The sequence below is a fragment of the Podarcis erhardii genome (genome assembly GCF_964252035.2).
Source record: "Podarcis erhardii genome assembly, chromosome: 1".
NCBI lineage: Eukaryota > Metazoa > Chordata > Lepidosauria > Squamata > Lacertidae > Podarcis > Podarcis erhardii.
Genome location: NC_138497.1, coordinates 111300077 through 111316128, shown reverse-complemented (window position 1 = coordinate 111316128; position 16052 = coordinate 111300077). Strand labels below are relative to the sequence as shown.

At 38.8% G+C, this 16052-nt stretch overlaps 1 protein-coding gene across 5 annotated transcripts in view; it reads left to right on the top strand.

The window, feature by feature from the left end:
- The window catches only part of LOC309346495 (sodium channel protein type 1 subunit alpha), a 107327-nt gene that overhangs the window by 77490 nt on the left and 13785 nt on the right, over positions 1–16052 (top strand). For all 5 annotated transcript variants that reach the window (XM_081870335.1, XM_081870333.1, XM_081870334.1 and 2 more), the window contains 9 exons: positions 980–1112; positions 3103–3341; positions 4967–5140; positions 5987–6343; positions 6903–7379; positions 8018–8135; positions 9146–9300; positions 9952–10125; positions 11704–11826. In XM_081870335.1, the coding sequence (XP_081726461.1) occupies positions 980–1112; positions 3103–3341; positions 4967–5140; positions 5987–6343; positions 6903–7379; positions 8018–8135; positions 9146–9300; positions 9952–10125; positions 11704–11826 (1950 nt within the window). The remainder of the gene's footprint in view (positions 1–979; positions 1113–3102; positions 3342–4966; positions 5141–5986; positions 6344–6902; positions 7380–8017; positions 8136–9145; positions 9301–9951; positions 10126–11703; positions 11827–16052) is intronic.

The window sequence follows — 16052 nt, the reverse complement described above, 5'->3', positions numbered from 1 at the left end:
CTTTTTATATTTAGCATTTTCATGCATCTTTCAACCTGATGCTCCATTTTTGGCTGACAAAGTAAATATGATATTTAATTACCACATTGATGCACACACTTTTCAAATTACAAATATATGTGCACATATCTGCTGTCACATATACACACACTATATTTTTCTAGCTATCTCAATAAAAATTATAGGACTTTTCTGTGCTGATTTGGAGAAGCATGACAATGCTGGATTTTTAATTTTAACTTTTATTTTGATTTGGTTTGAATGAAAAGCTTGCTATCCATTTTAAATGCGGAAGATAAGCAAGTGACATGCCTTTTTTTTCTTTTTCTTTCTCTCATTCTGATTTTTATTTATAACCTGGGATTTATGCTGTAATCCTATGTGTGGGAAACGCTCACAAGTAAACGATCTAAGGGTTACAGCTGTTGACTGATTAATTCCAATTCATTTCTTCTCCCACCAACTGTTCTCTTTAAAAGAGAAGAGTAAAAGGTTGTTTTACATAGATCTTGCGCCTAGTATGTTGGGGGGCGGTATTTCCCCACTTGGCAAAGTCTAGCATGCTCTCCAAGGCTGAATTCCTGCTCATCTTTACTTGGAAGCAAATCCCATTGAAATCAATGCATAGGTTGAAACGTATGGGTAAGTGGGACTTTGCAATGCTAATGAACATAAGCAAGGCAGTTTAAAACGCAACGAGAACCCATGGGATGTTCCCTGAGAGTCATCTGAGAAGTATAACAATGAAGTAACTGAGATGAGGACAGCATGTTTCTTACAAATACTTTAAAGAGATTTTTTAAAAACAAAAAAATACCAGGTTAATAATACAAGAAATAACTAAGATTTGGCATGAATAATTAAGCTAACTCAAAAGCATGACGCATGTATGCCTTCAGACTTAGACATTCTTCATATAAGCTGCCATGCTCAGCCACTGCTTTCAGGATGATCTTATATTTCACTCTCTCTTTTGCAGGCCACAACCACAGAGACGGAAATGAAAAAGAGAAGATCAAGTTCTTTTCACGTTTCAATGGATTTTTTGGAAGACCCTACTCTAAGAGAGAGAGCAATGAGTATAGCTAGCATAATCACAAACACCATGGAAGGTATATACAGAGAAAGAGAAAGAGAGAGAGAGAGAGAGAGGTTCCTTCAAATGTACTAAACGTGTTGCCCCAAACTACTCTGTAATGATTACCACTCTGTGGAATGTCAGGGTTAATGCACAAGATTGTGGTAGGTTACACTAGGCTTCCTCATATTCTCGATGGCCCAGCAGCAGAAATGTGAGGATACAGTTTGGAAATGTATGCTGGAAGAACAGATTATGAAACGGTGGGAAGGGGAAAGAAGGAAGTCCCAATTTCTGGTGAAACTAGAAGTCAGAAAGTTAAGCAACAGCAAAGGCGTCTCAGAGGAGGGTTTTTGTAAAGGCAAGGGGTTGTGCACATGGAATTCGAATTGTCACCTTTTTTAAACAGGTGGAGTTATCACTGCTTTAAAAAAGCAAGTCTATTGCAAGGAAGTGTACCTTATGCCCTCCTGACAATGGCCGGATTCAGCATTGTGAGCGCAATTCAAGTTCCTAGTATTGACCTTTTAAGAATTCTAAGCACCTGAGATCCCCCAAAGTACCTGAGGAATTCCATGTGGACATAATAGTCCTGCTGGCTTAGACGAAAGGTTTACCTAGTCCAGCATTCCATTTCCCATGGTGGCCGACCAGATGTCTCGGGGAAGCTCACAAGCAAGGCATGAGATCAATAGCCATCTCTCTGCTGTTGTTCCACAGCAATTGACATTCAATGGCATCATATTTTAGAACCTGTAGAAACCATTTTGCCATCGTGACTAGCAGCGATTGACAGACTTATCCTTCACAAATTTGTCTGCTCTCCTTTTGAAGCCTTCTGACCTGGAGGCCATTGCTGAGTTTTGTGGCGGTGAACTGTGTTGAAGAAATACTTCGTCTGTCTTGAAGCACCTGCTAGTTCACATTATGATGACTTTGCCTTCTAATATTATGTGGGAAGGGTGGGGCTTCTCCATCCACGTTCTCGACCCCCTGCATAATTTACTGTGTCTCCCTTATCTGCCATTTCTGTAAACAAAAAAGCACCAAACATTGGCTATGTTCAGAAGACACACTAAGCCAAACCAGGGCTTAGCATGAATGTGATAGCAATCCAGGAGATTGCAGTCACTTTGCTTCTCCCCAGACTTTTTCAGTCACTGTGGCCCAGCAGGTAAGCCAATTTTTGGCTTAGCTTGTTGTTTGACCTCAGGATCATGGTCCAGGTCTCTCCTACAATCTGTAGCTAAGTTTGTAGTCTTAAGTGGGAGAGAACTTAAATCGTGATCCTGGATTCAGATGAGACACTAGGCCAAACCTTGGTTTAGCTGTCATCCTGCCCTGAAATTAAAAAACAAACATACAGGGAAGAGCACAGCAGGCATGAGCTCCCCCTGAGCAGCAAGTATTTTTTCTGTGGACACTATAAACTGTATTCTGGCTTATTGTAATGTCAGGCCATTTTAACTTTCCATATAAGAGAGCCACTGTTCGTTTTGGTTATTCTTTTCTATACCTTTTGCAGCTCAACAATGCCCTTTTTGAAATGTGGTGCTTCTCTGTGTCCATGTCTCCATGTTTTAAGAGGAGTTTATTCACTGAGGACATGGAGCAGTGATATATGCACTGCTATTTTCCTAGAAAAAGAAAAAGAGGTGCTGAAACTCACCATGAACGCCTCTCTGGTTATTTTATAATGACAGTGGCTCCCACCTGACTTCCGGCTGGAAAAAAAGCCCTGGATATAGGTGTGGGTGTGTTGTGAGTGCTTGACTAGACTACCCTCTTTTTTGTAGACTTTCTAAGTTCCCAGACATCATTTTTGAGAATGTACATGACTCAGCCTTTCATCTTTTCTTCTTATTTCTTTATCTCTGGACTCAGGTGGACCAGAGGAAGGAGAAGCAATAGAACCATCTCTCTCTCTCCTTTTTTGGTTTTGTCTTAGCCATGTTTGAAGTGGCATTTCCTGAATTAGGAAGAGTCAGCATGAAACAGTGTGGTCTTCTTTTTCTTTTTAACAGAACTTGAAGAGTCACGGCAGAAGTGCCCGCCGTGCTGGTACAAGTTTGCAAACATTTTCTTGATCTGGGACTGCTGTCCATGTTGGCTGAAAGTAAAGCATTTTGTTAACATCGTGGTGATGGATCCGTTTGTTGATCTTGCTATTACAATTTGCATTGTTTTAAATACCCTTTTCATGGCAATGGAACATTACCCAATGACAGATGAATTCAGTAATGTGCTTTCTGTTGGGAACCTGGTGAGTCATCCATTGGATATTGCACAAGATATTTAATCTTTGTTTGTTTATAAAGGCTAAGTGAAAAATTGCATTCCCCACCCCTACCCCTTTAATAAAGAAACTAGTGGTGGAGAATCCTTGGATAGCTGTGTATGCCAATACAACATACAGGAGGTCTCATTTCGAACTCATATAACTTTGTCTTCATAAACCCTTTAATATAAAGCAGTTTTCTTCATTGTTCATTTTCAGTGTAGTGGGATTCTGAATTATCTAGATCAAAGGAGTGTATGGTGGAAATATAATTACATAGCAATACTTTCAAAAGCAGCAACAATGGCTACCCCTAATCACACTCCCAAGATGGCACCTCTGACCAGAATATATGAACAGAAAGATCTGTCTAGAATGCTGCTTCTGAATTTAAAATTGTCTTCAAGATTAGGCGTCATAGCTAACTTAAGTCATATTCAGAGTGGAACCACTGAAAGTTAGTATTGATTTCAGTGAGTCTACCTGGAATATGACTTAGCTGGACTCAGTCCTAGATGTTTAATAATGTGATGCCTGTAATCCATTGATGTTGACTACTGTAATGCCCTGCTTGTTTTTCTGTTTTAGCTATTCTTATGGAGAAATATGCACAGCGCTTTCTGCCACACTAGCACAATATTGCACTTGTGGCATTGGCACATTTGCCAATGATTGACAAAGCCACAGTTCCCTCAAGGATGGGGGGGGGGTAAATTAAGTCTGGTTCTCACATTAATGTGAACCTACTTAATTTTCACTTCCTGAAACAATATACAGACTGAAACTCATCCATCCTTTGAAAACCACACTTCTCTGAATTTTGAGATGCAGCTCTCCAGTGAAATAACATGTACAAAAATGTGTGTGTTGTGGAAAGGGTGCATAAATGACATGTATTATTAGTGAAAAACCATGTACAAAATGCATCTGTGTTAGAGGAGAAATACATTGGAAATGCTGATGATTTTTTGTGTGAGAATATATATATATATATGCGCAAATTGAAATTAATATTGGAAAAATGAGAAAGTGAAATTGACAGATCTGCCTAACTCTGGATGCCATATTGCAAACGTATCCAGGGAACAAAGTAAACAGTGAAAGGTTCACAATCTAGATTTGGAGAGAAGCAAAATTGGACAGTTTGGCTCAGATTCAAACTTTGCACAGGCCCCACAGATTGAAGACCTGTCTGAGGAACACTCATGGTTGAAAGGCTGGCTGTATGTTCTCCAAAAACAGGGAATCTAATGCCCAGAAAGGAAGATGACAGTTGGAAAGAGACAAGACAGCTCAGTCATTTTCAGGGCAACCCTCATAGATTATTGTTCCAACATTGTTAGGTTTGAACAGTGGCTCAAAGTACAGGTGACAGACATGGGAACGTTTTCCCTCAGGGCCATTTGCCATGTGTAATTGCCAGTGTGCTGTTGTGTATGCCCACATGCTGCTTTTAGAAAAATCAATGAAAGAATCCAGTACTAAAAGATGAATGAACAAAGACCTCCAAAAGCATTTGTAGGCATGCTTCATGTAGCCATGGTCATCTTCTGTATGTCTGCTGTAATTTTAAACTTTTGCAAATTCATGTATTTGTATTTCCTATTTAGGTTTTCACTGGAATCTTCACGGGAGAAATGTTTCTGAAACTAGTAGCCATGGATCCCTATTATTACTTCCAAGAAGGCTGGAACATTTTTGATGGCTTCATTGTCACCCTTAGTTTAGTTGAACTTGGCCTGGCAGACGTGGAAGGACTGTCAGTTCTTCGGTCTTTCAGATTGGTAAATTGTTTCAACCGATATATCTAGCCGATGTTATTGCTGAATCGTCTTATTTCCTTTTATATGATTTTAGGAATTCTGAGAATCTAAAAATAAAAAATGCCGTAGAGCTATCTTAAATGGAAAACTTACATTATAAAAGACACAGTCCAGTGAAAGTTAGTGAATACTAAATCCCATTGAAACCAATGATATGGCATGCATTTACTCAACAAGTTCCATAAGTTTCAGTGAGCTGTAGGGCCAAGATTCAAGTCAGATATTTAAAAAAGGGTGTTTAATATGGACACCGATTCTGGAGAGAAATTTGCCATGAGGTCCCTATCTGAAACCTCCCCTGGGTGTGGACTGGGGGCCCATGGCAGGTTTCTGTTGAAAATGGGCTCCTCCAGCTGCTTTCTATTCCCAAAAATTGATGTTTACTGCAAACACTACCTATGAGGGGACAAGGAGAAGCCAAGTAAGAGACAATTTTTTAACTGAAAACTGATTTAGGGTCCTGATCTATATCAGCAGCATGTTCTGGATCAGAGCTTCAAAATGAATTGGTTAGGTTAACCACCCTTATTTAAACATGTGACTAACATCACATATTGTTTGGCCAAAGGAAGTGTGCACAAGTTTGCAGGCTTTCAGTGCAATTCTACGGAGAATTCATTTAAAATAAATTAGTTAAACAAGATTTTCATCTACATAATGTTTGGATCATGGCGTTACTAAAGCCCCATCAATTTCAGTGGAACTTAGTGGCACTTAACTTTTTCCAGAGTGGGCCACAAACTTTTTCACAAGTTTTTATTCACCCTTACAGACACCATTTGTCAATTTACCTTTTTTGTTTTCCAGCTCCGGGTTTTCAAATTGGCAAAGTCCTGGCCAACGCTAAATATGCTGATCAAAATTATTGGCAACTCTGTGGGAGCTTTGGGAAATCTGACTTTGGTCCTAGCCATCATTGTCTTCATTTTTGCCGTGGTGGGCATGCAGCTGTTCGGCAAAAGCTACAAGGAATGTGTCTGCAAGATTGCAAAGGACTGTGAGCTTCCACGCTGGCACATGAACGACTTTTTCCACTCTTTCTTGATCGTGTTCCGAGTCCTTTGCGGAGAATGGATAGAAACCATGTGGGACTGTATGGAAGTTGCAGGTCAAGCCATGTGCCTTACAGTATTCATGATGGTTATGGTGATTGGAAATTTAGTGGTATGTAACTTTTTAAAAAAATAATATTCTAGATCTATACTGAGTCTAGCAAATAGCGTGGACTGTTTCATCAAAGCTCTTAAAACACATCCATTTACAGGGGAGGCTTTTCAGATAATCAGTGAACAAAGTGGTCAAAGTTTCATATTCATTTTAACACTAGAAACGATTGGCAATCAAAATCATAGTTACCAGCTTACCCCCAAAAAATTGTTTTTCTAGCATCCACTCTTCCTTCGCTTTATACACTTTTGGGCCAATATAAAACCTTGCAATGACCTTGAGTAGGAATTGGCAAACAGTATCATGTCAAGCTGTGCAGACAGGAGAGGAGGAGAGCAGTGAATGGACTTGCTAGTAGGCAGTTTTGCTGGGAGAGATGTCAGCCCTTAATCTCCTTCATAGTCGCCTACAATATGCATGAATCCCTTCTGAATCTACAATGCTAGGTTTATGTACCGGGCTGAAGGCCTTTATCTCATACATGTTATTCCAGGGCAATACATAAACTGAGCAAAAATTAGGATCTTTTTCTCTCCCTCCCCTCCCTTTTGTTTAGGTACTGAATCTATTTTTGGCATTGCTGCTGAGCTCATTTAGTGCAGACAACCTTGCTGCCACAGATGATGACAACGAAATGAACAATCTCCAGATTGCTGTGGCAAGAATAGATAGAGGAGTAGACTACATGAAAAGAAAAATCCGAGAATTCATCCAAAGGTCCTTCGTTAAAAAGCAAAAAGCTTTGGACGAAATCAAGCCCCTTGAGGAGCTAAATAAGAACAGCTGCATTTCTAACCATACTATTGAAATTGGTAAAGATCTGGATTATCTTAGGGATGTGAATGGAACCACAAGCGGCATAGGGACAGGGAGCAGTGTGGAAAAATACATCATTGATGAAAGTGATTACATGTCATTCATAAATAACCCAAGCCTGACTGTGACTGTGCCAATAGCTCTTGGAGAATCCGATTTTGAAAATTTAAATACAGAAGAGTTCAGCAGTGAATCAGATTTGGAAGAAAGCAAAGAGGTGAACCTTCAAATATTGTTAATCTACTTGATCTATTAATAATAACAACGATCTATTTCTGCATTGCTTTTTAGGATTTAGCCAGGGTCAAATTAGAAGATTTTTATTATTATTTCATATAATTTATATCCCGCTTGGTCGCTTAAAAAAAAGAAAAACCTCCTTAAAGCCCTTCAAATGTAACAAAGAGCACCCATAATGACTTTTTGTCATCTACTTCATTGACATTCATTGCTGCTGTAAATTGAATCACATGGTTTCAGTCCTATCACAAGTTGTTGTGTTTGTGCAATTTAAAAGCCTGCCATTCAATTTTTGATCCAAGGGCAACTTTCATACAAATGACAATATATAAAACATTTGATAAAAGTTAACAGGAACACTAGATACAGGTAGGTAGCCATGTTGGTTTGCCATAGTTGAAACAAAATTAAAAAAAAATCCTTCCAGTAGCACCTTAGAGACCAACTAAGTTTGTTATTGGTATGAGCTTTCTTGTCCATGCATACTTCTTCAGATACTAAACACTCATAACCACTAATGAACTGTGAGCAGTCATGCAGGGTGTTTTGCAGACCTGAGTATACTCTTGTATCAATGTTGTTGTTTTTCTCCACCTTTATTTTTTTCTTTAACAGAAGCTAAATACTTCTAGCTCATCCGAAGGCAGCACTGTTGATATTGGACTTCCTGCCGAAGAACAACCAGAAGTAGAACCCGAGGAAGCAGCTGAACCTGAAGCTTGCTTTACAGAAGGTCAATATTCAGAATCTGAAATGTTTGTGTGGCTTCTGGTTAGCTTTCTTGCTAGAAGAGATGAGCTGTGATGGAATGTGAGCCATCTGTGGGGTGGCTAATGCTTTTTTGGTTCAGGGCCACATTCTCTCTTGGCCAACCATCCTAGGCAGGGGGGAGCGGGGCACATATTCCCGTGGTGTGTCCACTGGACATAGTCGCAGGCAGGCAGACATTTATATAAGCACCCGCCCACCCACACAAATTCAGCTGGTGCATGCAATGGCGCAAAATTGTTAGGTGTGCAAAATTTCAACACAGTGCTGCCTCAATACAACTGCGCACTTCTGTTGCTGGCTCTGCTGAAAATGGCTTCTCCATGCAAACCAGGAAGTGGCCTTTCCAGACAATGGAACAGCTCTTCTTTTCTTATTTCTGCAGCTGCAATCTCCTAGGTGATACAGACACAGTTGAATGTGCATGTGTACTCTGTCCATTTCTCTCCTTCCTACCCCACTCCCTCTACATGGTCCCAGGTGCTGGCAACCCACACTATGTCACTGGATGTACGTAGATCATCTGAGGAGAGGGTTAACATTTGTTGATGCCACCACAAGCATGGAATCCTACCCCCCCCAAAAAAAACCTGCCTATGAGGCTAGACCCTGCCCCCATATGGGGGGGTTAGCCACCCCTGTTCTACAGGAAGTTAATATTCTTGCAGAAAGACCACAGCTTAATACAGTGGTATCTTGGTTTATGAACTTAATCCGTTCCGGAAGTCCGTTCTTAAACCAAAGCATTCTTAAACCAAGGCGTGCTTTCCCATGTTCTGCTTCCTAGGCAAAGTTCACAAACCAAAACACCTACTTCCGGGTTTGCAGCATCCTTACTCCAAGTTGTTCTTTAACTAAGCTTTTCTTAAACCAAGGTACCACTGTAATTCAGATGTCACAGTGGGATATGTGAAAGTAATTAATATCGGGAGGGTTTTCCTTCTGTTTCCTCAAAAATGTAATTTATTGTTTCAGGTTGTGTGAGAAGGTTCAAGTGCTGTGATGTTAGTGTAGAAGACGGGAGAGGAAAACAATGGTGGAATCTTAGAAAAACCTGTTTCCGAATTGTTGAGCACAACTGGTTTGAAACCTTCATTGTCTTTATGATTCTTCTTAGCAGTGGTGCACTGGTAAGTGAAAACAGAAGAGACGTTAAAAATAAATGTTACTTTTTAAAAGAAAAAAGAAAATTTTTGCATAGCAGGTGCACTACCTCACATTTCCACTTTTAAAATTATGGAAACTGAATGATAATTTCACTTGTTGCTAGTTGTCGCTAGCACCCATGAAATACCTAATACAAGTGACCAATTCACTTTTGATTAAGACAAGACACAGAGAGAAAATATGTTACCTAATGGAAGTACAGGACAAATAGGAAATAAGTTGTATTATTTAGACTTGTTGCAGCTCACTCATTCACTGGTATATGATATTAGTCTCCGCTGTATAAAGTTTGTGTTTTTATAAAGTAGGGAGGGGGAACAACTGCATAGATGTCTTGCAGATGAACTATTAAATATTATGAGAATTCCAATATGGCCAAAAAAAATTGTACCGTGCTGCTTCTTTATATGAGAAAATCATTTGTGTTACAGAAATAGCAAGAATGGCAGGAGTGTCTGGCGTTATCATTTATACCAGGGATAAAAGAGCGTCTCTAAAAGGGTTGCAAAAAGGTTTTTAAAATCAAAACTTGGAACAAAGTGAAAAGCAAGCCAATCTTCCAGTCTTTCTACCATAATAAACAATAACACTAAACATTTGGGAACAATTTGCAGGCCTTTGAAGACATATACATTGAACAGAGGAAGACTATAAAGATCATTCTAGAATACGCTGACAAGGTCTTCACCTACATCTTCATTCTCGAGATGCTTCTGAAGTGGGTAGCATATGGATATCAAACATACTTCACTAATGCCTGGTGTTGGCTGGATTTCCTGATTGTTGATGTATGTACCCTAAGTGTTTTATTTATATATATTTATATATATGTATGTATATATACAGGTGTGGAGTGCTCATGTTTTTCAGGGTGCCAGCCAGTTACCATTGACTTTTTCAAAATTTATCCATACCACTTCAATTTCCCTTTCCCTTTCTCTCAAACAGCCAATCAACATTGTGCATGCACTGAGCATGCTCAGGACTCACTGGTCTTCCCTCCCCACCCCCAAAAATATTTTTGTGCTTTTCCTAATATTGGGATTCCACCCCCCACCCTACCCCCGGCCTACTGATGCCTATCTCCTATGTGTGGATTGTGCCATTTTGCATAGGGGTCCACTCTGAAAACGAGTTCACAATTACTATTAGATCCTTTGCAAATAATAATAATAATTACCATAAAAGATAAGCACATAACCCATTTTCCACATGGTGGAAGAACAATCACTCTAATATTGCCTTGGAATAGGCCATTAGCAAGTAGTGTATTGCTTTAAAACGTTAGAATACATAATGTATTAGCATCGTACAGTGGTACCTCAGGTTACATACGCTTCAGGTTACAGACTCCGCTAACCCAGAAATAGTGCTTCAGGTTAAGAACTTTGCTTCAGGATGAGAACAGAAATCGTGCTCTGGTGGCATGGCAGCAGCAGGAGGCCCCATTAGCTAAAGTGGTGCTTCAGGTTAAGAACAGTTTCAGGTTAAGTATGGTCCTCCGGAACGAATTAAGTACTTAACCTGAGATACCACTGTATTAGCAAACTTCACAGAGTTCTACTATCGTGGATTTCATATCGGTGGTAGCCAACGTGGTACTCTCCAGATATGGGCTAAAACTTGCATCACCCCTGACCATTGGCCATTCTGGCTGGGCCTGAGGAAAATAGTGGTCCTAAATATCGGGGGGGCGCAATACATTGGTTATCCCTATTCTACAGCAACACTTGGTCTGACAAGTGCCATCAGCTATTATGATTACAAATCATAACATCTGGAATGCCCTTTTGCATTTATTTTTTTAAAAAACCATTAAAATCTTGCATCATGAGAGAATGCAAATTAAATCTCAAAGAGAACAACATTTAAATTATATATTCACTTAAGAATATATACACATTGTGAAAAGTCAAACCAAACCTTTTTAAAAAATGGATAATTCTCTCCAGTCTTACATATTTTACTGCAGAGAAAGATTTTCCAGGCTCTAACAATGAAATCGTGTTGCTGTATGGGACCCAACCTTGCACCTCAGTGGTCCTCCCAAAATAGCCAAAGTGTGTGTTTTTACCCCTTGTTGTATTGAAATATTTGTTCTTAGCTGTACTAGGCCCTGCTACACATTTCCAGAGTCAATTGAGAAACCCATTTTGACCACTGCAACCCATTCGCCCAACTTTCATATGGTGAGCTAATGTATGAATTAAAGGTCCAAAGTTGGCACAGGATGTACTGGATGATGTGCTTTTGATTGTTTATAGGCCTGTGATTCCTTCAAACTCCACAGTCCTGAATCTACAAAGCCTTATAGCATAATATGATGCAAAGTGGCAATTTTTCTTTTTCTTAATTTTTTTTAACAGGTATCATTGGTTAGCTTAACAGCAAATGCATTGGGTTACTCAGAACTTGGAGCCATCAAATCCCTTAGGACACTGAGAGCTCTGAGACCTTTACGGGCCTTGTCAAGATTTGAAGGGATGAGGGTAAGATGAAATGAGAGAAAAGTCTGCCAGACATAAAACGCATGCCTAAATGTAAGGAATGTTCTGTGCATGCCTTTGTGAGGAATGACATAACCATTCAGAAATGCTGCCCTTTCATTTTATTGCACATTTATCGGTAATAGATAAGCAGAAAGCTTCATTAGCAAACCTTAACCCTTTATTCAGTACCACGCATAAGCTGTGTGCATTTATATTACTTTACTTTCTAGCCGATTTGAGGAGTTTGTCGGATTTGCTAATAGTGATTTGAAAGGTGAGTTGATGCTGTGTCATTTTGTTTCTGATAAATTAAATATTTTTTACTTCATTATCTAGTTTACACAGCTTGTTGAAAGGGTGTGCTGCTTTCATAAATTCAGATCTGTAAGCTCTCTTGTTAGTTAAATTAACGGAGAATTAATTTACTCCCACTGAAATTAATGGCTTCAGTTTAGAATTTCATTCAGTAGGTCAAATTTGATTACTATCAGGTCTCCATATAGGTCTCTGTCCCTCTCTCTTTCCCTCTCTCAGTTTTTGACAATGAACTACTTAAACCTAGTGGCATACAAGGACAACTAGTAATCATACCATGTAGACAACTCAGTAAGATTTAATTTTTTTATGGTCTCACTGATTGGACTAAACTTGCTTACGTGACTAATTTAACCAGACAACTCAATGGATTATTTTTCTTTCTTTTTCACAATAGCTAATAATTTCCAAAACAGTTAAAGTAATTCCAGCAATCCCCCAGCATTATCTACACAAATCATGCAGTGTTACATGTTTTCTTTCTGGGGTAAGTCAGGACCACTGCTTAACATTTATCTTGGAAAAGTTCCTTACCGCACTATACCAGTTTTCTTCTGTTCCTTAAAGTTACTGGATGAATTTGTGCCTGTGTTGAAGTCACCAGCAAAACTCCAAAGACTTCCGTTAAAAACATTCATTTACACTCCCTATACAACCTGATCAAAACTGCATGTTGTTCAAACCTGTTATTTTTAGAGAATGCTTTTTTTTGCCACTTCATGGAAACATAAGAGGAAACAGCTTTTGAATAATGATAAAAGAAAACCTTTCTAGTGAGATGGGCAGCCGATAACACAACATGCTGTCTAATTAGTCATGAGATGTAAAAGCCACATCAGTACCATGAAACAAAATTCTGAATGCTGGAGCTCAGTTCCTCAAATTGTATCCATCAGGTTGCATATATTTTCTTCAAAACTTCTAAGAAGAAATATTATAAATTGAAACTGACTCGATACATGAATTTCAGGTGCATCTAACCACCCCTTAATTTCAACAAATCCTTTTAAACAAGAAATTCATGAATTGAGAAGTCAGCAGTGGAATAGGGTAAGAGCTGGTCAATTGCTGTAGTGTTCACGAACATTCATTCAGTTTTTTAACTGATTGTTTGGTTTATCCATGTTCATACTTCTTTTTATTTACTATTCATGAACATTCTTGCAAATATGTTTTTGTTGGTACAAATGTTTGGGGAACTGTTGTCCTTTGTACTCATTCCTAAGTAATCTACAAGAATAGCAATGCTGCTAAATGTTCATGTAATACGAGTACCAAGAATATGGCGACCTGAAAATAAATAAATTTCGAAACACATCTGGTTCATATGAATAAGGCATATGATTATACTAGGTTTCATTTTTCCATTCACAATCTCCGTTGCGACTTTTCTCTTTAATGATATTTTAAAGAAACCAAGGAGTTGTGTACACAACAGTGTCAGTTTTTCACAATTTCCTGTGCATTTTCTCCCACTTAAACGGTGTCTCTCATTAAGCCAAAGAACAAAATAAGCAACATATGGCTGATAATTCAAAGTCAATTATAAACAGATTAAATGGATTAAGGGCACAAACAACTTGAACAGTAAACATTATCTGTCCAAAGCACTTGGCCCAAATTTAGAAAGAGCTCTATACACTCACAGAAATCAGTGTGTCTGTTAATGAATGATTCGTGAACAGGAAAAAAAAATTCCCAGACATAAAACCTGACCAGCTCTCAAAGGAGTCACTGAACTGCACTCTTTTGAGACAGTTTTCATTTCAGCAACTTCATTTTGTGGGGACATGGCAAAGGCAGGATTGGGTTGGTGGCAGAGAAATGATGAATGAAAATCATTAATGCCTCCTTGCTTTCTTCCATGATAACTGCAGCACTGAACTAGTGCCAATGCAGTGCTTCCATACAGAGATAGAATATTACAAGCAAGTCATTCTGACATTGCAAATGAGTCATGGGCACCAGGTTTTCTTCTTAGTCTACTGGATGTTCTGCAGAAAGTGTAAATCTGGATTAAATGGGGGGGGAGACATATGAGCAGATAATTTGATGCTATGTTGAAGAAACCTGCATGTGTGATCAGTGGAGGGCTACCTCGAAAGTCGAACAGAATCCATTCCGGAAGTCCGTTTGACTTCCAAAACGTTCAGAAACCAAGGTGCGGCTTCCGATTGGCTGCATTCCTCCAGCCAATCGGAAGCCACAGAAGTCACGTCAGACGTTTGGCTTCCAAAGAACATTCGCAAACTGGAACACTCACTTCCGAGTTTGGGGCGTTTGGGAGCCAAAACGTTTGACTTGCAAGGCATTTGGGATCCAAGGTAGGACTGTACTGATCCCACAATAAACAGCTGTCTCGAAGCACCCTGGGCCCAATAGCATGCTTCACAAAATTTGTTATAATATCTTTATATGTTTGGCATTGCTAATCTTCCACAGGGACTCCAAAGCTTCTCCAGTAGAATCTGCTATTGGTCTTCTGGGACTTCCATTCTCAGCATGACTCAAATAATACCAGGTTTTGCTGACAAGCCGTGTTCAGAGTCTGGTGCTGGAGTGGGAATTCATGACCTCTGGCTGAAGCAGCCAAAGAGCCAAATGGGGTTAGAGGCTACTTTGGAGTGAAAGATGACAAGCAGTGCATCTCGATTTGAGGATAATTTAGAGAGATGAAAACTGTCACAGAATTAAGGGCCAGTCTTGTGAGGGGAAGAAGGCATCATAAACAAGACCTTTAATTAACCGCTTTGTAGTCTAGTTGGCGATAAAAAATACTGTTCAAATTTAAATGAAACTGAGGTCAAGCATCAACCGTCTTTTTTTTTTAATGTGTTATTTAAAAAATGGTTTTGTTTAATTGACTGGTGGAATGGACCACACCAAATTTTAAAGCAGCTTGCAAAAAAAAAAAAAATCCCCATGAAATCAGAACCTAAAATTCTGGCCTGTTGTTCTTACCTATCAAGTTTGGATTTTCACATATTTGTATCATTATATTTAAATGTGGAGCTTTAAATTAACTTCATATGATTTCTCTGTTCGAAAATTGGTAAAATTATTCCTATGCGGAAGAAAAATCCAAGACCTAAGGAGAACGTAAGTCTGTGAAGTATAACAACTATTTTAACATGCACAACAGGGACAGGGGAATTATTTATCAAAGTAAACGTTTAAAAAATGCAAGACTGTTGTGTTATTGTGAAAACTGTTTAAATATATTCAAAAGTAAATTTAAACCATCCTAACTCCACAGAGGTGCTGGAAGGCAAAGTAAATAATCGCTTTTATGTGAATTACGGTAAATCTGTCTCAGATTGGAAGCTATATTCTAATCTCAGTGCACGTAGATCAATGCTTATAACTACATGCAAAGTGAGATTTGAATATACCCATTGCTTTATATTTACCATTTTTAAAACTCCCTGTAATGTAATGATCTTGCAGTAGTTCAAAATATGTAAAGCATGTGTTTATGTGTAAAGTCACTGAAAGAGAGCATGTTACGCCGTGCTTGATGTATTTTTCTTAGAGCAGTAAAGCGGAAAAGGAGTTTTTAAAAATTAATCCACCTTGCAGTTTTAGTTTTGCATGTCTTATGCACATTTCTGGCTGATTGCTTTAAAGTGATATCATATTTCAAATTTCCAGTCCAGTTTCTGAGGCAGCAACATGCAAAGCAAATTGGTATCTCAAACTTTATTCTGTACAATTCAGAAGATATGCTTAAAAATGCCTCTTACATTGATGCAGTAATAACTCTTTTTACAAATGACAGAATCAGAAACATGTTTTCCATTTCTCCAGGTCTAATTATTGAATTATCTTTGCATAGCCAATTTATTTTTATGGGTGAGGTGGACAGCTAATTCCTTCTTCAATCCTTCTGCAATAATTAATTACTTTTCACA